Source organism: Conger conger, chromosome 4 (genome assembly GCF_963514075.1).
Source record: "Conger conger chromosome 4, fConCon1.1, whole genome shotgun sequence".
NCBI classification, from domain to species: Eukaryota; Metazoa; Chordata; class Actinopteri; order Anguilliformes; family Congridae; genus Conger; species Conger conger.
In genome coordinates, this window is record NC_083763.1 from 48,744,925 (window position 1) to 48,762,149 (window position 17,225).

The 17,225-nt window shown below is 41.0% G+C and overlaps 1 protein-coding gene across 1 annotated transcript; it reads right to left on the reverse strand.

Moving 5' to 3' along the window:
- Positions 1 to 452: 452 nt before the first annotated feature.
- On the reverse strand, positions 453 to 16,604 carry LOC133127716 (uncharacterized protein C18orf63-like). The gene is made up of 14 exons (XM_061240805.1): positions 16,543 to 16,604; positions 15,486 to 15,641; positions 15,314 to 15,392; positions 13,896 to 13,952; positions 13,619 to 13,730; positions 12,256 to 12,297; positions 10,920 to 10,996; positions 10,434 to 10,543; positions 10,068 to 10,164; positions 8,929 to 9,014; positions 6,918 to 7,101; positions 4,955 to 5,563; positions 2,902 to 2,985; positions 453 to 918 (listed from the first exon to the last, which is right to left on the reverse strand). Exons 2-14 carry the CDS (start codon positions 15,617 to 15,619, stop codon positions 796 to 798), a joined length of 1,794 nt encoding a protein of 597 aa, XP_061096789.1. The 5' UTR covers positions 15,620 to 15,641; positions 16,543 to 16,604; the 3' UTR covers positions 453 to 795.
- Between the last annotated feature and the right edge of the window lie 621 nt (positions 16,605 to 17,225).

The window sequence follows — 17,225 nt, forward strand, 5'->3', positions numbered from 1 at the left end:
AAAGCAGGAAAAACCACAAAGGAGCAGTTTTGTTCTTTAAACTTTAAAGAGAGAAAACTACAGTTTCAACTCATTGTCAAATGAGGAAATATGAAACCACAAGAACATCCAAAGTGAAGAGCATACCTTCGTGTTCACAGATAAAAACTGAGGCAGAAATGGCCTGATTTACTAAGACCGTTAGCATGTGCAAAATCTTGCAGCACATGCAAAACTAACAGTTGGTACAAAACAAATACTCTGCAGAATTTTCCAAGGTCAATTTTCTATGGTGTTCTCAACACTTTACTGAGCTTGTCTGATGTACTGGAACCTATGAAATGCTCTCAAAAAGTGCAAACCTCTCCTTCTGGTCCTCTTGGTTGGCTCAATCGCACCAGGCAAGATGAATCAAGCACAGAAAAGTATTTGAATCCAAAACAATCATGTATTTGGCCATGCTATTGGTCGGTTGGCTCAATCGCACCAGGCAAGATCAATCGAGCACAGAAAAGTATTTGAATCCGAAACAATCATGTTTTTGGCCATGCTCTTGGTTTTGTACAAGCTAAAGGTCTTGGCAAATCAGGCCTAAAGTGTGCTAATTCAATTAAACACAAAGTTCAGGTAAAATTAATGTCATCCTTACAATCAATGCAGAAAGACCCACAGACCATTCCTTTGGTCTGTAATGGTTGAAGGGGAAGTGCAACTGGCACTAGCTTGTGACTTGGGAACGAACAACAGGGCAAACGCGTCGAGTATGAACGCGCCGGTTACTCAACCTGCCAGACCAGACCCCGGAGCTGCTGGTCCTCACAGTTCACTCAGGCAGTGCATGACCTTGGCGACCAGCTCCTCCTTCCTGTCCTTGGAGCGGACAGGTACGCCTCGTCCCCTCAGCCAGGCCTGCAGCGTCGCAGCATTGATCTTTGACAGCTGCGGGCAGAGGAGCTAATCCGTCAATCGCCCGATCAGCCCTTCCGCTCGATCAATCCTCATTTATTTTCCCTCGGCTTCCTTTGTTTGAGGGGCAGCTCTTTTCTCACCAGTGCAAAAGGCTGACTGTCAATCTCTACAGTCTGCATTCAATATTTGTCACTTTGACCCTGCAATTAAAGTGTTTTTCTTTGCAAACAGTGAGGCAAGTAACAGATGGGCTAGAAACCTCTGTGCAAGTAACATTTAATTAATTACACTTTCATTAAATGTTATTTCATTTGAACATAGTCTGAATGCTGGAATTTTTTTATGGCATTTTTGGATCACTGATTTATCAAACACTTTGCAAGAAACCTTGAAAGAGCTTCTGAAAGAACCTTTATTTATCAATACAATTCCGCCACATTTTTACTATTGTTAGTATTTATTTTGCATATTGTACATTGATGCAGTCCATACAAATATATACACTCAGTGATCACTTCATTATTTAGACCTGTACACCAGCTTGTAAATGCACATATTTAATCAGCCAATCATTTGGCAGCAACTAAATGCATAAAAGCATGCAGACATGGTCAAGACATTCAGCTGTTTTTCAGACCAAAGAAATGTGATCTAAGTGACTTTGACTGTGGAATGATTGTTGATGCCAGACAGGGTGGATTGAGTATCTCAGAAATGGCTGATCTCCTGGGATTTTCATGCACAACAGTCTCTAGAATTTGCAGAGAATGGTGTGAAAAAAACATCCAGTGAGCGGCAGTTCTATGGGCGGAAACGCCTTGTTAATGAGAGAGAATGACCAGACTGGTTAACGTTGACAGGAAGGTGACAGTAATGCAAATAACCACACATTACAACAGTGGTATACAGAAGACCATCTCTGAACACACAACTTGCCAAATAAAATGGATAGGCTACAGCAGCAAGACTTAAGTCAAAAAAAAAAAAAATCTAATAAACACCTAATAAAGTGCTCACTGATTACACATGTATTCATATAATACATTCAAAATGAATTGTATGACTATGCAATGATGGCACAAAGAAACTTTAAGGCGGTTAATTGTTCGTACAGACATCATAGAACTTTTGGCTTTGCACCTTAGAGGCAGTCATCTATTTATAATGGAAGTGCAGCTGAGCACCTTTCCCTGGCACTGAGCACTACAGAAATATTATTACTCTTGTAATGGAAAGGCACCCTGTCCATAGTGCAGAGCGAGAGTGATTACAAATAGACAATCTGGATTATGTTCCTGAGGCAGGCTGTTTTATGGCTATATGAAGTAAGGGAGGGCGTCGCATGCCAGATACATTAAATCATAGGCCTACTCCATCAGTTCAGCTGAATATATGTTTATCAGGCTTCAATCAAGAAAACAGAACAGTCTTTGATCTGTACATGTCAAGCAATCTTTTGCTTTTACAGCCGTCAAGATCAACTGTGATCTCAAAAGCGCTATGATACTCTAAGGCGGTGAGGCGCGGTCATATATATCTTTTGAGGTTTGAACACAGTTTAGTCTCTCGGGGCTTTTCGTTGTTATAGATGGGCTTTAAATCCTATTTTTTAACAAAACTACCCAGCTTGCCACAAGCTAACTATGGTGTATTTTCTTTAACCAGAAATGCATTCCTGCGTCATGAATGACACGAATGACCGCACCATAATAAATGCAGTGGGAAGACAAGTTTATGCACTCACATGACCTCCCGATGCCCTAAATCTTGAGTTGGCAAAGCTGGTCCAGACAACCCCAAATTTATTGTTTGGTTTTTGTTCATTGAAAAAGATTTAAGGGACCTGACAGCATCTTAGATGTCCGAGGGCGATCCTGCCGAGCCCTTCTCTAAACACCGATGTCTAAAACAATATCGTTGACTTATGTGCGGGTCAAGTAGCAGGTAAGCATCTGCACCATTGAGGGACACACACAGAGTATACCCAGCAGAACAGAGGGCATGCTGCAGTACCTGATGGCTTCTTGCATAATGCTCCACGTCCACTTCCACAACACTGACCTTGGGTTTCTTCGGTTTAGACTGGAACCAGTCTCCCTGAGATAAACACAAGTTTCAGCACTTCAACGGGAGTCGTAACTAGAAGTTGAAAATGGCACGAGACTGTAAAAATGTTTTATGCCCTTACACAACGCGGCACATAAACGGTCCGCAATCTGCGACCGCACGATGACATGGGATTTAGTGCTTTATATACAAAGCCAAACAGACAATTAACTTGTGTTTTGACATCCCAATTGGGTCAAGCATGTAGGAATTACAGACCTTTTTATACATAGTCCCCCCAATTTTAGGGGAGTAAAAGTAATTGGACAAATGAACACTAACTGAAATAAAGTCATCATATTCAACATTGCGTTGGAAATCCTTTGCTGATTTGACTGTCTGAAGTCTACAACTCATATACATCACCAGATGCTGGCTATCTTCTCTGGCGATGCTCTGCCAGGCCTGTGCTGCAGGCGGCTGAAGAGCTGAGGTCTCTAGCCTGTTTCTCTTTGCCTTCAGTCTCGTCTTCAGCAAGTGAAATGCTCAATTGCATCAAGTGATTGACTTGGCCAGTCAAGAACATTCCACTTTTTGGCAGGAAAAAACTCCTTGGTTGCTTTGGCTATATGTCCAATCAGTTTTGTGTAATTGCTTGGATCTGAGCAGACAAGATGTTTCTGAATACTTCGCCATCATCCTGCTGCTGCCGTCAGCAGTGACATCATCAGTGAACACAAGCGAGCCAGTTCAAGTGGCAGCCATACATGCCCAAGCCATAACACCCCCTCCACCATGTTTGACAGATGAGGTGGTATGCTTTGGATCATAAGCTGTTCCTTTTTTCTCCACACGTTCCTCTTCCCATCACACTGGTACAGTTTCCAGAATTTACAGGTTTTTTTATGTCTTTTTTTGCAAACTGTAACTTGGCCATTCTATTCTTGAGGCTTGCGAGTGGTTTGCAAATTCTGGTGAACTCTCCCTGAGGTTATGCTGGCGCAGTCTTCTCTTGATGGTCGTCTTTGGCACATCTACGTCCTGGATAGTGTTCTTGATCTATTACAAGGGGGTTTTCAAAGGATTCTTCTGTCATCCACTGCACTGGTCTTTCATGGTCTGTCAGGTTGTTTGCCATTGTTGAGCTCATCGGTGCGATTTGCTTCTTAACAATGTACTAAACGGTTGGTCAGGACACACCTGGCTTTGTCTCGGATTGATTAATTAAGATTTTCTGCCTAATGATGGCTGCTTTACTAGCATTGACACTTCTTTGGTCCTCATGTTGAGAGACAAATGAAATGCAGAAGGCACTCCCAGAATCAACTCTTGACCTTTTACTAGCTCTTCTATGCATGAACTAATGATGAAACTTAACACACCTGTCCAAGAAACAACAGCCAATTGTCCCCTAAAATTGTGGGGACTTTGTATAAAAACAACTGCAATTCCTCCACTGTTAACCCAATATGGATGTAAAAACCTCAAAAAAGCTAAACGTCTGCACTTTAACTTCATAGTCCTTGTTTTATTTAAAAGTTCAACGTGCTGGAGTATGGAGCCAAAAAACTTTTAAAGAGCCAAAACAATTTTAGATATACTTTGGCACTGTGTAATAAACATGTGTATCATATTCCAAGTAATCTATGCCGGTATACATACGTTTAAAGACAGATTTGACAGAGAAAAAAAATTACATTTCACAAACTCTACCAAATGAATATGTTATGTTACCATCATGTGAGAAGTGTAGCCACGGGAACAGGAATGTCCAATCTCATCCAAAATGATAATGGAATGGGTGCACGTTTTTGTTTTGGCTCAGCACAATGACACCTAGACAACTGATCATGGTCTCCAATCTAGACCTTCATAAGTAGAGTCAGGTGTCATACTGCTGGGATAAAACCAAAATCTGCACGCAAACCGGCCCTTTTTCAGATAAGACTGGACACCCCTGCTCTGGAACATAACCACAACAAGGAATGAGGTGGATGGCGGTTTCTACGGCCCGACTCACCCCGGCACTGCTAGGGATTGCTGCAGGAATCTCTGTCTTCATGGCAGGGAATTGTGGGACAGTCCCTCTGGGCTCATGGTCTCTCCCTACACCCACACTATTATGCCCCTGCAGGCATGAGGGACTCCCCACTCTGGGGTGAGAGGCGGGGCCAGGCAGGCTCTGCCCCACCCCGAGGCAGGCATCCGCTTTCCGCTTTGAGGAAAAGGCGGGGCCAGGGGCGGGCCTATCGGACCCCAGCAGGTGATGAAGACCCTCCTCCCGCCTCTGCTGCCTCCTCTCCGCCAGGATCTTGGTGACGTTGACGTGTCGTTCGAGCGCCTTGTTTCTAAAGATGGGCACGATTCTGTGGGCGGGGGCAGGAGTAGGGGTAAAAGCAGAGGCGGAGGTGGAGTCAGGCCCGTTTTTGGGAGTGGTATCAGTGAGAGGGGCCTCCGCCTCACCCCCGCTGTACTGGTGGCTAATGCTACGCCCACCTGGCTGGCTTGGACAGCGCCCCTCTGCAGCTCCTCCAAATGGGGCATTTCGAGGGAGGCTGGGGGGTAGCTGAGTTAGCACCGGCCGGCTGGAGGATCTGCTCTTCAGATTGACCGGTTTGCTGCAGGAACCCTGCAATCAGAGAACAAGAATTATGGAGAAACAGCAGCAGTATAACACACAATTCCCGTCGTGATGGCAGCTCTAAACACACTAATAGGATAATAGCATTTCACATGCATATATATGATAATGCATTTGCGCAGTGCGCATCAATTATTTAGAAAGAAAGCTGAGAAACAAGTTCAATAAAAAATAACCAGGTGCCATCGAGAATACACTTGTGCATACTAAACAAATGCAAATTAAATGGCCTTGTTTCCTTTAACTTATAGCATAGAAGTCACTGTGAGCACCGCACGCCAGGATGTACATCACCAAATTGGCCTTACAGACATCTGTGCAGGCTCAAGAGTAGAGATTTATTGTTCAATCATATGGCACATCATTTGTCAAATAACCCAGCTGCTCCCCGGACAAATATAAATATAATACGCTTAGCTCTGGCAGAGACTTTCTCCATCTGTAGACTGCAACAGACCGCAGGAAATGACCTAATGTGGCGTCTACTATTGTTTCACCTCAGAATTATAATTTCTTTCTCACAGATTGGACAAATCACTTAAGTATTTTAGAAGAAAATATTCCATATTCAACCAAGTGTGAGCACTCAGAGACATTTGCCAAAGTCCGCTCTCACATAGCCAAGAGAAAGACAAAGGGTTCTTGCCCCAGGACAAGAAATACATTCACAGTGTTGAACCATTAATCCTTATTTTTCCGACACCAGAGGAAAAAATGAAACACATGTTTTTCTACTCCTTTTCCTATGTTCTCGTAGAATGAAAATTTGATGACATAAAAAAAAACTATCATGTTCAGGCTTTCGTCTGAACCATGTTCCAGATATTACACAAATATGCTTAATAACAGACTTTCTGGGGGTTGGAGGTTTATAAGAATAAAAATACTACATAAGCAACTGTTATGTTATTATCACAGTCTGGGCTGGAGCTAACATGAACAAGGAAAGTTGAATTAAATAAGTATTCAATAGCCATTGACTAAACCAGTGTAAAATTGGTTCTTGTTTTGCATCTCTATCTGTTGTTCATCAGTATTTGCAAACAAAAAACAAATATGATCATTTTGAACATTCCAGATTTAACCCCAATATATAGTCCTTTCACAATTAATTAAAGATTTGAAAGAACAAAACAATTATGATAGCTCTCATTCTCTGTAGAGAACAGAGACCAGGAATCAATCAACATTTTCAGTTCTAAAAATAAACACAATCTGGAGTTTCCCACAATCCAACAGAGTTGGATCACCAAACTGTGTACGTGTCAGTGTGAGTGCTTGTGAATATGTTTGGTGTGTGTGTGTGTGTGTACACAAGTGTACATGGATAGGTCTCCTGTACCTGTGAGCTAGTGGTAGTGAGGCTGGTGGTGGGGTAGCAGGGCTTGCTTGTCATGCGGATGGTGAAGCCACATACACTCTGGAGATTAGGTCTCAGGTCTAACAAGAAGGAACTCAGTGCCCCCTGCAGGTCGATCCTGGGAAAGCGCTGAATGGGCAGAGCCCTGATGCAGCACAGGGGGTATCTAAGCCAGGGTTAAGGACATGAGAAAAGACTGATACATAAATCAAAACAGAACATATGTGCAGTCTTTGAGGGATTTTCACACAGTATGACTATCCATATCAATCACTGAATGTATTTGTCTGTTTGTACTTCTATCCATCCATCTATTGCAGATAGACAGCATGCATCTATCAATACATGTCTTTCTCAAGTAGAGTGTGACAAATTGATTATTTTCTTAATACACGTTCAAGCAAACTTCCTTAAGCGCAAAATACACATTACTCATTCCACATGACCTCACACACAACTTGTAATGTAATCCCCGCTAAGTCTGCAGCCTTATTCATACAAACACAGATCTCAGACCTTACAAAGAGCATCAGCCCCTACAGAGTCTGCATGAAATTACCGTTCTTCCTCTCGTAATGAAAACCACATTCTGAAAAGGCTGGCAACATTGTCCCGGGGCTCTGTGCTAGGCTGCTTTATCTTGGCAATAAATGACTCAGGGTCTAGCGTTAGAGGATCAGAAACTCTGAAAAACAAAGCCCTTTTTGCCAGGTTATTGCCAAAAAGTAAAAAGTGAGCGTCTGTATGTTTGTTGCTGATGGAAAATTGGTTGGTAAAAATGAACAGGGTGTCAAAATAATCATTTGTTCAGAAAGTCAACATATACACTCAGTGAGCACTTTATTAGGGATTTATTAAACTTATTTAGTCTTCTGCTGTAGCCTATCCACTTAAAAGGTTTGAGGCATTGTGTGTTCAGAGATGCTCTTCTGCATACCACTGTTGTAATGTGTAATTATTTGCATTACTGTCACCTTCCTGCCAGCTTTGACCAGTCTGGCCCTTCTCCTCTGACCTCTCTCATTAACAAGGCGTTTCTGCCCTTAGAACTGCTGCTCAATGGATGTCTTGTTTTTCTCACCATTCTCTGCAAACTCTAGAGACTGCTGTGCGTGAAAATCCAAGGAGATCAGCAGTTTCTTAGATACTCAAACCACCCTGTCTGGCACCAAAAATCATTCCACAGTCAAAGTCACTTAAATCACATTTCTGAACCTCTTGACCACATGTGCATGCTTTTATGCATTTAGTTGGTGCCACATGATTGGCTGATTAAATATTTGAATTAACAAGCTGGTGTCTACCTAATAAAGTGGTGACTGAGTGTATATATAAAATGCGCAAGCTCAGTCTTAAGTTGTCAAGGGTTTTATATATTGTTTTATACATACTCCAGTAACATTGTATTGACACGTTAATCTTCACAATCATATGGTAAATGGACTGCATTTATATAGCACTATCCAAAGCCCTTTACAATGAACCCATTCACACACACACACACACACACACACACACACACACAAACTCACCAATGGCGATAGGCTGCCATGCAAAGCACCAACCAGCTATTGGGGGTTATGTGTCCTGCTACACACCCAGAACGAGGGATCGAACTGGAAACCAAATGACTTCCTGACGACCAGTACATTGGCTGATAAATTATGGTTACCTAACTTGTATTTGACAAAAAATTGCTTACAGTGTGGGGCAGTGAATAGCACTGGTGCCTCATAGCAAGAAGGACCCGTTCTGTGTGGAGTTTGCATGAGTTTCCACCCACAGGCTAATTCAAGTCTCTGAATAACCAGTACCTCCTGCGTATTGACAGGCAGGGGGATTTTTGTGATGGAAATGGAACAAACAGGCTGAATTTCATTACCAAGACTTTTAGAATTCATAAATTTAGGAGCAGTCGTGAAAGATGAATCAAACAGCACACTTCTCGCTCCAACATCTCGTTCTTGGTGATGGCAGACATGTGAAAGGATACGTGAAGAGCCTCTCTCCAACCAGCTTGAAGTATACACTGCAGTAGGTCACATCTTGCTCATCCACTCGGGGGAGCCGGTACCCATACTGCACCAGAGGCAATGAAAATGAGCAGGGTCCTGAGTACGAAAAGCTGGAATCTAAACGCTTACACTCTACAATCTACAGTACATACAAAATAGTTTTTTCTTATGAATCAGCACATCAACACAGGTTACTGGAATAGGCATTACTGAGACAGAACATTAGACTAGACAAAATGAATGTGATTGACATAAACTCTTAGCATAATTCAATGAAACGGTGAGTTTCAAAAGTTAATCCTGAAAAATAGACTGGCTGATTGACAAATCCCCTAAAAACCACATACAGTAGCTAGAGGGTAGCCTACTGTATACAAGCATGTGCAAAGACCACTTCTCGGCTTCATTTAACTGCGTTTACAAACGCCAAATTATACAGTCTAATATCCTGTCCAATTTTTTACAGAAATAATGACCCAACCCAAATCCACTGAATCTCAACAGGGTTGGGTAAAGAAATGAAAGGTTTGTCTAAGGTGTGTTGAATGGAAAGGGATTAAAAAGTAGAAGAGAGAATGTATTGGACATATCGAAGTGTAAGTTCTGCCACAGAAAGACGGCTATATGAAAGTCAGTGTAGGTGACTAGTTTTAGTAGCTTGCTAAACGGTACCAAAGATTTGCACTACTCACTGTGATTGTAATTTGCACTGCTGACTATAACGGTAATTTGCACTGCTGACTGTGACTAATTTGCACTGCTGATGGTGACTAAGCTGCACTGCTGACTGTCACTGTAATTTGCACAGCTGACTATAACTGTAATTTGCACTGCTGACTGTGACTAATTTGCACTGCTGACTGTGACTAATTTGCACTGTTGACTGTGACTGTAATTTGCACTGTTGACTGTGACTGTAATTTGCACTGCTGATGGTGACTAAGCTGCACTGCTGACTGTGACTGTAATTTGCACTGCTGATGGTGACCAAGCTGCACTGCTGACTGTGACTGTAATTTGCACTGCTGATGGTGACCAAGCTGCACTGCTGACTGTGACTGTAATTTGCACTGCTGATGGTGACCAAGCTGCACGGCTGACTGTGACTGCACTGTACCAGACTGCTCCAATGTTTCCGTATGTCAGCGTACGACTGGAAGGGGCACTCTGTGGGCATCTGGTGACTGATGCTAATGATCTGACCCCTCTTCATACTGCGGACAGTGGAATATCACGTTAGTTTTCGGTGTCTCAAAAATATAGACTGGACACAAATACAACCATTGAGATAACCAAGTATTCACTACAAGAATAATTCAGAGTGGCATTTCCTCTTTCATAGTATTGTAGCAAAGTAGAAGTTTTGTTACTTCACATTCTCCTAAAGCCTCCACTACACACACACACACACACACACACACACACACACACACACACACACACAAAGACAGCTTGCAACAGGTGGCTAATTGAAAGAGGATACCTGGGAAGAATGTAGCACCAATTACTTGGCAAAGAGAAGGAATGAATCACTGCTTCCCTGCTGTTGTGGAAACTCCTCATCTCATTGGGAGCAATGTCGAAGTCCTCCAGCTGGCCAGAAACAAATACAACCACCAACACTGTATTCAGAGATCAACAGCTTACTATCCAACAATTCAGTCAGAATGTGTTGCGCCGTGTTGTGTTGCTTGTGCTTCCTGTGTCACTTGAAATAATTGATTTATTATTTCATTTATTTTCCTCACACTGACAAAACTGTGAGGTCTGTTCATTGCCGCCATATGATTTCATGATGTCATAACCACGTAAATGTCACCAGTTTTGACAGACAGTTTACGATGGAGCAAAATTAACTGAATTGTGCTACAGTGCACCTGGAGTGAATGTGATTTTGCTTTAACCTCATGGCGGTTCACCGCAACAGTTTATTTCTGAACGCGGGCCCGTACAGATGGACGCCACTCACCGTGGCGGGTGGGAGTCGGACTGTGTTGGCCTCCACGCTGAGACACAGCTGGCTCTCGCTGACACTCAGCTGCATGGCTGTCAAGAGAAACACAGCCTCCGTGAACCCCGTGTACACGCATGTGAGGAATGTGAAAGTGGCCTCAGTCTTAATGGCCACATCCTGTCTAAGATCCTGACCCACTTGCATACCTCACATTGCAACCCTCTCGATAATAAAATACCTTTGGCTTGTCATAGGGCTGTTCTTTCTAAGCGGTGTGAGAAATACTTCCACTTAGCTGACGTTGATTCTTTGCCTGCTTTATGTCTAACTTCAATCTCAGCAGGGGGAAAAAGGTTGTACCTTGCACTGTACTATAATAACAAATACAATGTCGGCATTGTGTCAACAATTAATTTTTAACCTTCCTATTGTGTTAGAATGTGGCATAATTGTTTTTTGACCCAACTGGATTTAACATTAGCACTCATAAAGCAATGATTATGATCCAAGATAAGAGTTCTACTTCATAACTAACTTGTTATTCATTCGAAAACATAACATTTGTATTTGTGGTCACAAGAACACATATATTTTACTATATACCACTTGTTTTTAGTACAAAATTGTCAACGGTTATATTTGTTACACTGAAGACAAGAGGTGAATATGTTACCAACTTCTCTAGAACTGCGTGGGACTTCATTCAATCATCATGACATCTGTGGTGCTATGGGTCAAAATTGATCCATCTAGACATCATCTGCTGATATTTTGATACATTTTATAGCAATATGTCCTTTTCACATGGTGCTATGTTGCATTTACTCCATACAACCTAATCTTGTAATGTAAGAAGATACCGTTCAAAACCAGCTTGTCTTGTTCTGCTTTTTCTGAGCATGTTTTATATGTTGTCCATTTCAATGTTTGAAACAAATTAACATGTCAAATAAAACATGCCATGACTTCCTGATGTCTGTGACCCATCAACATCATCAGAGTCTGGATATATTATTTTCAGGTTGTCCTACAAGTGCTACTAAAACTCTTTGCATTTGAATGGATCTCAAAGGGAATTATGCTGATACAGTATGGAACACATTTGTTGTCTTTAAGTCATTAAGGGTCCTAGGTATCAAATGAGCCTCAATCCATCATGCTGCTGCCAACAGTTTGATTACAAACAGAGAAAACAAAATATCAGATTTAATATCAGATCATAATAAATCAAAAGGAAGAAAAAGACAAGGTGACCCTAAACATCTCAATGGTAGTATACCTGGACTGACACTTAAATAAACACAAATGTTAAAATGCCTTTGTTAAAAACACAAAATTACTGTATACCCACCAACAGCATTAAGCTTCCCAGAACAAGACAGAAAGTCCATTCCTGCAGAAAAAAACATTAAAGATGATTATTAAATGTGATTGTCATGGTAAAAAGAGTTTCAATCTATTACTTCTAATCAGCTTAAGTAATCATACTGTATATTTGTATTGAAATCAAGGGACAATTTAAAATCAAATACTGTAGAAGTTGCAGGTAAACACAAGTCTTTCAAATAAAAGGCTGCTGGCTCTGAGCTATGATAGTAGTAGTGTTTACCATTCTGTACATTACTGGGTGTGGTCAGAAACCAACAGCCAACACAAGCAGTTCGCATGTATGCTTCATACAGTTAATATATTGAATATACATTAAATGCTACATTATCATGTCTAGTATTTTATTGTAAATCAGTAACACCTCTGATATTGGGTTAGACCTGCTCACATACACTACCACCGTGGAAAATCTTAAATAAAACGTCATCTCAGAGCTAACTATGAAAAATATCAGTCGGTAAATGACCGACCGACATAACCATGGCACTAAACCAGAGGTTCTCAACAATGACTTGTTCTCAAAACATTCCAAGAAAGTTATAGGGTGATGTAAAAGCAGTACAAAATCCTTCTCGTTTCCTGGATGTCTGTTGCCCATTATTTATAATTCCAGGGAGTGTTGTAGGAACAGTCTTTTTACATTGCAAATACTCTTTAGTCATAACACTACTGTGCCCTGACAAGCACATGTGGAGATTCTGCAGTGATGTATAATTCATATACAACAGGGAGAAGGTTTTACTAAAGGTGTGGAAAGGGTGTGACTTTGTCAAGGCCAGTCAGAAAATTTGTCTTTTCTCCTTTAAAACACATTTAAAACATTTGCACTGTGTGAAGTGCTGTTTTATACAGGATGACATGGGTGCTCCTCCCAGGTGTGCTTTTTGAACGTGAGCGGTGTATAGCTAGGCTTTAATTCCAGACCATATTTATTTTCCTCTGCCATCTCTCTCACAAACAATATTGCAAACTGTCACAAAGTAAACAATGTTAAAATTTTATCCGTGTGCTAGACAAAATTACCCTTGAGCTTGCGCTTGATCCGTCCAGTCTTTGTACCAGAGCTGAAATAAAGCCCTTCGAACATTATTTAGTTTTGTTACTTCCATTTGAAAACAGGTTGTTCATGTTCATAACTCCAGTCAGATTGTAGATTGTGCATGGAATACTATCCTTGGCTCTGACAGAACTTGTTTGGAGAAATGTTTTCAGGTTGTTTGGGGGATGAAATTATTGTTCTAAGGTTATCTCACAACCAAAGGGGATTCTGAATTGATTATTCAAACATTTTGTGTAGGCTGGAAAATTGTCTAACATGGTCCTACCTGCCACTAGGAACTGCCCGACCTTGTTCCAGTTTGGAGCGAGTTTGACAGTCAGGGTGTACGAGAGGCAAACCTGCAGAGTGATGGGGAGGACCCTCTGTGGAACTCCCATCTGTACCAACACAGTCAGTCTGTGACAATCATTATCAACTGTCAATGTTTCTCTGCTGTTATGACACATAATCAATAATAACCCATACAGCATTCATTTAACTTTCCATAATAAGCAATCCATCATACTGCAAGGTCCCACTGTAATAAATTAAAATGGGCTTACCTGCAGACCATGTCTCTGTGTATAAGCTTGGATGATCCCAGTTTTGAAAAAGGTTATCTGGGGGAAATGCGATTTCATAAAGGTTGCAGCACTATAATGCAGGGTGCAATAATTAAAACAAAAACAAGGTTTGCACAATGAAGTGTTCAGTGACAGCACCCTAATGTCAACAAACCATTATAAACCATGGTGATGAATGGACTATGGTTCAATATGCTTTACCTAGTAAATGCTTGGTTTTTGTCATATGGGTCAGAAAATAGAAAATATGACCCTGACTGCTGAATGTTTAATCAGGTCATTTTTGGCATGCCACCCTCTGCATTGCGATGCCTTCTCTGTAGCTTGCTCTGCTTTCCTGCTTTGTCTGAATAAAGTGAAAGAAAATGCCTACACATCATTCTCTATCATTTTGACAAGCCTCAACATTCACAGAAGAATTCTATGTTGGAAAAAATTTACCAAATTGAAGTATGTCTGTGATATGCTTGTTAACCTTGTAATGATGACCATGGTGATGTAATGTCAGAAACTTCCTTTTATTGTCAGTGTTTTCAATGGCTTTCATCCAATGTATAGCGTAGGACATAATTTGTGGAATGTGCACTGACTACTTTGGCTTTATAAGTAACATCTGTTCTTCAGAAGCTACTTATTTGACGAAAAAAAGAACCATGGCCAGAATACTAATATACTGCGTGTCATAGCTCTGTCAGGGTACATAATTATAGAAGACCAAACAATATTGTATGTTTAACTGAGATCATGTCAAATAAGTCTTCATAACAATAAATAACAATGCCATTGATTGGCATTCTCCCTGATTTAGTTTTATTTTGAATGGCTAAAAGAGATGTGCAGAGATGAATCATGTGTACAGGCATTTTCTTTTTCCTTTGGAATATTGAATTATGGGGTTGTATCAGTTGTATACAACTGACATTAAAGATTTTGTGGAGTGTGTGTTAATATGATTTAAAAGAGGAGATACCACTGACTTTGAAAGAGGTGTGATTGTTGGAGTTCTTGGCATGAGATTAGGTGACCAGACAGCTCTACTTGCTGATGTTTAATGAACAATACTGTCTAACTCTAAGGTGATATCAAGAGCATCCATGCGGGCACATGTATAACATCCTGTTAAGATGCTTTCAAAAAGTATTAAATGGAAAGTTTCTAAATCTCAAATTTGCTTTTTCTACTGACACAGATGTAGAAAACAAAATAATAAACATCCAAGACCAAATTCTAATTAAGACATCTAGGACACCTAAGCCATTTGCACAGGACTGTAGATTTTACCTACTGGGTAAGCTTTATGTCTTTCATTTAACTTTTCTCAGAAACGTATGACAGATATTAATTAAAATACATAACAGGATTACAAAATGAAAATGAAATTACAACAACATACTTACAGCCATTATAACAGTAATCTCCCCAAATGTCTCTAAAGCAGGAGAAGCAAGTATGTCTGGATACAGGGATAGTAACTCTCTGAAAAACATGGTGTAGTAACATTTATTTGTTGAGCAATTTATTCTTTTCCTTGGAAATGTATAGCCCTTAAATTACATAGATTATCCTCACCTGCATGACTTCACCTGTGTGTTCCTCAGTTCCCCAACATCACAGCCACAGGGCAGGCTCAGAGTGACACAGCACAGCTTCCGCAGGTCTGGCAGGTTCAGGAAGAAGAGGTTCTGCTCTTCTTTCTGGCTCATACTAAACACCGCTCTAGGTTTCCTGTTAGCCGTAAATCAGTATGTCGAAAAGGTTGATGAAACCTGTCTCTTAAATGCTGAGATGTTATGATACCCCCTTAATACGACATAGCAAAATACCCTAGGTAGCATGCTTTGTGTCTCTAGCTAAATCTGCCTTAGGCTTCTATGATGACTGTAACCCGGTTATAACCTTGCTGCAACCTCAATTTAATCAGCACATTCAAAGATTAACAGGCTTAGTCTTTGAAACTGTATAGGAAGTAGTGTGCAGAATACTTTATGCTCCGTTCAAAGCAACAGGGAAAAGGCATGGGGAATTTATAATCACCCTGGTGTAAAATCCAGCTAGACCAGCTTGAAATGACCAGCTACCAGCTGTTTCAAAACATAGCTTGATCTGGTTAAATCATGTTTCGTATGGAGCTGGTCTGAACTGGTCAACCATGGTACTCATCTGTCAAAGTTTGGTGGGGAAGCTATTGCCAACGAGAGGCCACTAACCTGGCAAGCTTACACGGCTGTGCCAAAGATGTTCTTAAATTGTTCACACACGTACACACCTCGTTTTATATAGACAGTGTCCGTTTTTAATTAATGTTAATATTAACCAGATAAATATTTAATAGAGACACCTACATAACAGAGTAAAAAACGGAAGTAGTTGTGCTAGCTAAGTTACTATGCTTTGTTAGGGTTGTAGCATAGGTTAAAAAACTGTGAAATATCCCGTGAACTAACTTATGCAACCTAGCTAGCGTTATCATGATTATTCGTCTTTTTCCTGTTCACATAGGCCTATATAGATCTTCAACTAAAGTTTAACCGTACCCCCTCGGGCTTGAAAAGTTGAAAAGTATTAACTACGTTAATTATGTAGCAAGCAGTTTCTATGACAGACTGACGTTAGCTATGCATCTCACCCGGTCAAGTTTCCGTAACTGCGAGTCCCTCAACCACTTTTTCGCGGCAATAACTGCAGTCCACTGTCTAGCCAAAAACTAACTTCTAGAGCCTATTTTATATGCGAATGTAGATTTAACATATACAGGGATATGAAACATCAGAACGTCTCAGTCAGTATGTCAACAAAGACTGCGATTTTCCCGCATTCGTGTTGATGTCGTTCGCTATTCATCGCGTGACAGCTAGCTTCCAGGAGGCCGCGTGCGTGCGAGATTTGAAGAACTTCCCCGCCCAGGTGGAGTTTTCTCACAAAAGCTGTAAGTTGAGGACATCGCCCACCTGTTTTGAGTCTCCCGTCTTCTATTTTTTTCTTTCACAAATAGATGATATAAAGGCAATATTGTAGCAACAGGCCGAACATTCTTTTCAGCCACTTATTTTCGTTGTTATTCACAGGCAATGTAGAACGGCGTTTTGAACAGCAGCCTTGGAACTGGCCTGAGCGCGGACTGTGCTATTTTCATAACACAACCTGTCATACATATTCCTATCTGGCAAACTCATAACAGTCATAGGCTAACTGTTTATCTCACTGTCCAATCACAGAATGACTGAATAAACCAGGAAGTATTATCTGTACCAAATCATAGACATATATACCAAATGCAAGGCCACCCTAAAAGTACTAAATGGCATCGCC